Source organism: Alosa pseudoharengus, unplaced genomic scaffold, assembly GCF_046254945.1.
Source record: "Alosa pseudoharengus isolate Yale_2024_CS ecotype anadromous, Long Island Sound unplaced genomic scaffold, YU_APseudo_1.1 YU_APseudo_1.1_scf_22, whole genome shotgun sequence".
Lineage (NCBI taxonomy): Eukaryota > Metazoa > Chordata > Actinopteri > Clupeiformes > Clupeidae > Alosa > Alosa pseudoharengus.
In genome coordinates, this window is record NW_027468680.1 from 7,749,620 (window position 1) to 7,752,119 (window position 2,500).

At 47.9% G+C, this 2,500-nt stretch overlaps 1 protein-coding gene across 1 annotated transcript in view; it reads right to left on the reverse strand.

The window, feature by feature from the left end:
• The window catches only part of ush2a (Usher syndrome 2A (autosomal recessive, mild)), a 319,377-nt gene that overhangs the window by 252,420 nt on the left and 64,457 nt on the right, over positions 1 to 2,500 (reverse strand). The window contains exons 16-17 of the mRNA XM_076300107.1: positions 2,382 to 2,500; positions 726 to 1,007 (exon numbers count right to left, since the gene is read on the reverse strand). The exon at positions 2,382 to 2,500 is cut by the window's right edge and continues 379 nt beyond it. Coding sequence (XP_076156222.1) covers positions 726 to 1,007; positions 2,382 to 2,500 — 401 coding nt within the window. The remainder of the gene's footprint in view (positions 1 to 725; positions 1,008 to 2,381) is intronic.

Genomic DNA, 2,500 nt, shown 5'->3' on the forward strand with positions numbered 1-2,500 from the left:
TACCTGTTTTTGCAGTGTTTTTGAGTGAATGAGCATGTTAAGATGCTGAAGGATTTATGCGTGTGTCAAAGCTGAATAAAAAGCTGCTCTGTTGGGCATAAACAAGATATTCAGTGTCTGAGCGAAGATGTTAGGAGCAGAATATGACAGAAGATGCCGGTACAACACAGCTGACGCTCCACCAGAAATATATGAGCTGGCTGAAGAGCCTTCCATGGCACATAGTCCATTCATGGACAGCGTGTGCTCAGTGAGAAGTGAGTCTAGATGGAGATGTGAGCAAATATGGCAGACCGGCACCATTTTCTGTTTCACACACACTCTCACAAAGCACTCAATGCGCCGTCTGGCTTCAGGTCTGTTACTCACGTTCTTCAGAACATGAGTGTGTGAGACCATGCTATCCTTGCTACGTATATGTTATAAGACTGGCCGCCGTGTGGTTTGTGTTTGAAGTAACATTTCCTCGTGCTGTAGCTGGCCCAACACAGATATCGCACATTTTGTCCTGCTCTGTTTCAGTCGCTTACTATATGTGAGTGTGTCCGTGCCCACCCGCATGTGTGTGTGTGTGTGTGTGTTTTTGTATGAGTGTGAGTCTGTGTGTGTGTGTGTGTGTGTGTGTATATGTGTGTGTGTGTTTGTGTGTGTGTGTGTGTGTGTGTGTGTGTGTGTGTGTGTGTGTGTGTGTGTGTGTGTGTGTGTGTGCTTGTGTAGTTCCTCACCATCCTCTGCCGTGCGTATGGCGGTCCACTCCGAGAGAACACTTCCGGCCATGTTCACCGTGAGAACTCTGAACGCGTACCAGGAGAAAGGCTCCAGGCTGGACACGTTTGTCCCACCCTGCGGCGGCGACAGGACGTTCTCATTGGCCGAGTGCATGAGTGGCTGTGGGTTCAGCCAACCGCTGCTGAGGAACACTCTCTCCTCGGGCGGGGGGGCAACGGTGTCATTGTCTGGCGCCTGGAGCGGGCCACGCATAAAGAGCTCATACCTGATGATCACACCTGCGGAGGAGGTGAGGTGAGGGGGGGGGGGGCATTCACACCGAAACAGATAAATGCAGAGAAAAGGAACTCAATTAAGACTTGATTACAATGGATGCTTTCAATTGAAGACCAGCCACTGATAACACACTATTAGACTCCGTGATTGAAATTGCGAGGGAGAAAAGGGGTGAGAAAAAAAAAAGAGGTGTGGAATCCTTGAAAGACATCATGGCGCAGCAAAAGGCATTTGGTGAATTCTCTGCGGGCGTTTCCTAATGCCTCATGTTAATGAAGTAATGTGGGCCGAAAGCCATGATAACAGCCATTAAATAACACTGATATACAGCGCTAGGCCTCAGCTACGCTACAATGGCCAGGGACACAATGCATAAACGTAAGTACTAATCAACCATCCCCCAAATTAAAAATTCTCTTGTGATTCTATTAATTTAACATTCATGCAGCATGGTGAAGCCTTCAACAGACCAGTGCACCACAATGTAGAAAAGCTATTAGTGTTCATCTAGATATAGAGCCGAGGCCCTTTTCTTCCAGCGTTTAATATTTATTTGATCACTTTCTCATTGACATCGTTACGCCATGGCAAAGTCAGACACCAGGAACTAGACATTGAGCATTGTGCAAAACTTTTGGTGAAGGAGCCGCCTTCCTTTTCAACACAAACAAAAGGACGTTGATTAAAAAACGCCTGGGTTTTCTCAAGCTTTTGCATATAGATCTTGTACTGACATCTGTCATATGGTTGAAAGCACACCAGCCATTTCACAGACGTCTATGGCTGGCTCGCTGATCTGAAAAGAACACTGGATCAGCGAGACCAACGCATTTTTGAACGACACCATACCATTGAGACCACTTCCTTGTCTCTTCGCATAGACTTGTATACAGTATACATTAATTTTGTGGTTGGCTACAGCGTCTGTACCACATTGGGGTTCGAATGTCCACGGGGACCAGAGTTCGAGTCCAACCCGGGTCATTTCCTGATCCCACACCATGTCACTTCCTGTCTGTCTCCTCACTGTCCTATCTCAAAAAAAGCAACCCCACCTCAAAACGATATTAAACTATTTTAATATTATTTAAAATATGATGTCTGTGTATTGCTGACATGTATACATTTAGCAACATCCATCGTTTAGCTCAAATGTGAGACATTTCTACAAGGGGTTTCTCCTAAAAAGACAATGCGGTCCACTAAGACAAGTGCTGCCGGTGCTGCTGCCGGTGCTCTTAGGCGAGGATCACATCAGCCAGCGGCAAGCGGCAGCTGCAAACGTAACGCAACGCTCAGACCATAATATAAAGTTGTATCTCGTTCCTAAGCAACACAAACTGTTTGTCAATTGAATCCGCTGGCGTTGCGCTTACCGTTGGGCTGGGCAGGCGGGTCCCACTCCACCTCCACCTCCCCGGGCCCCAGCGCTCGGACTCTGGGCGGCGCCTGGTGCAGCGGCGGGATCTGCGCCGTCACCACGGCGACCCTGTCG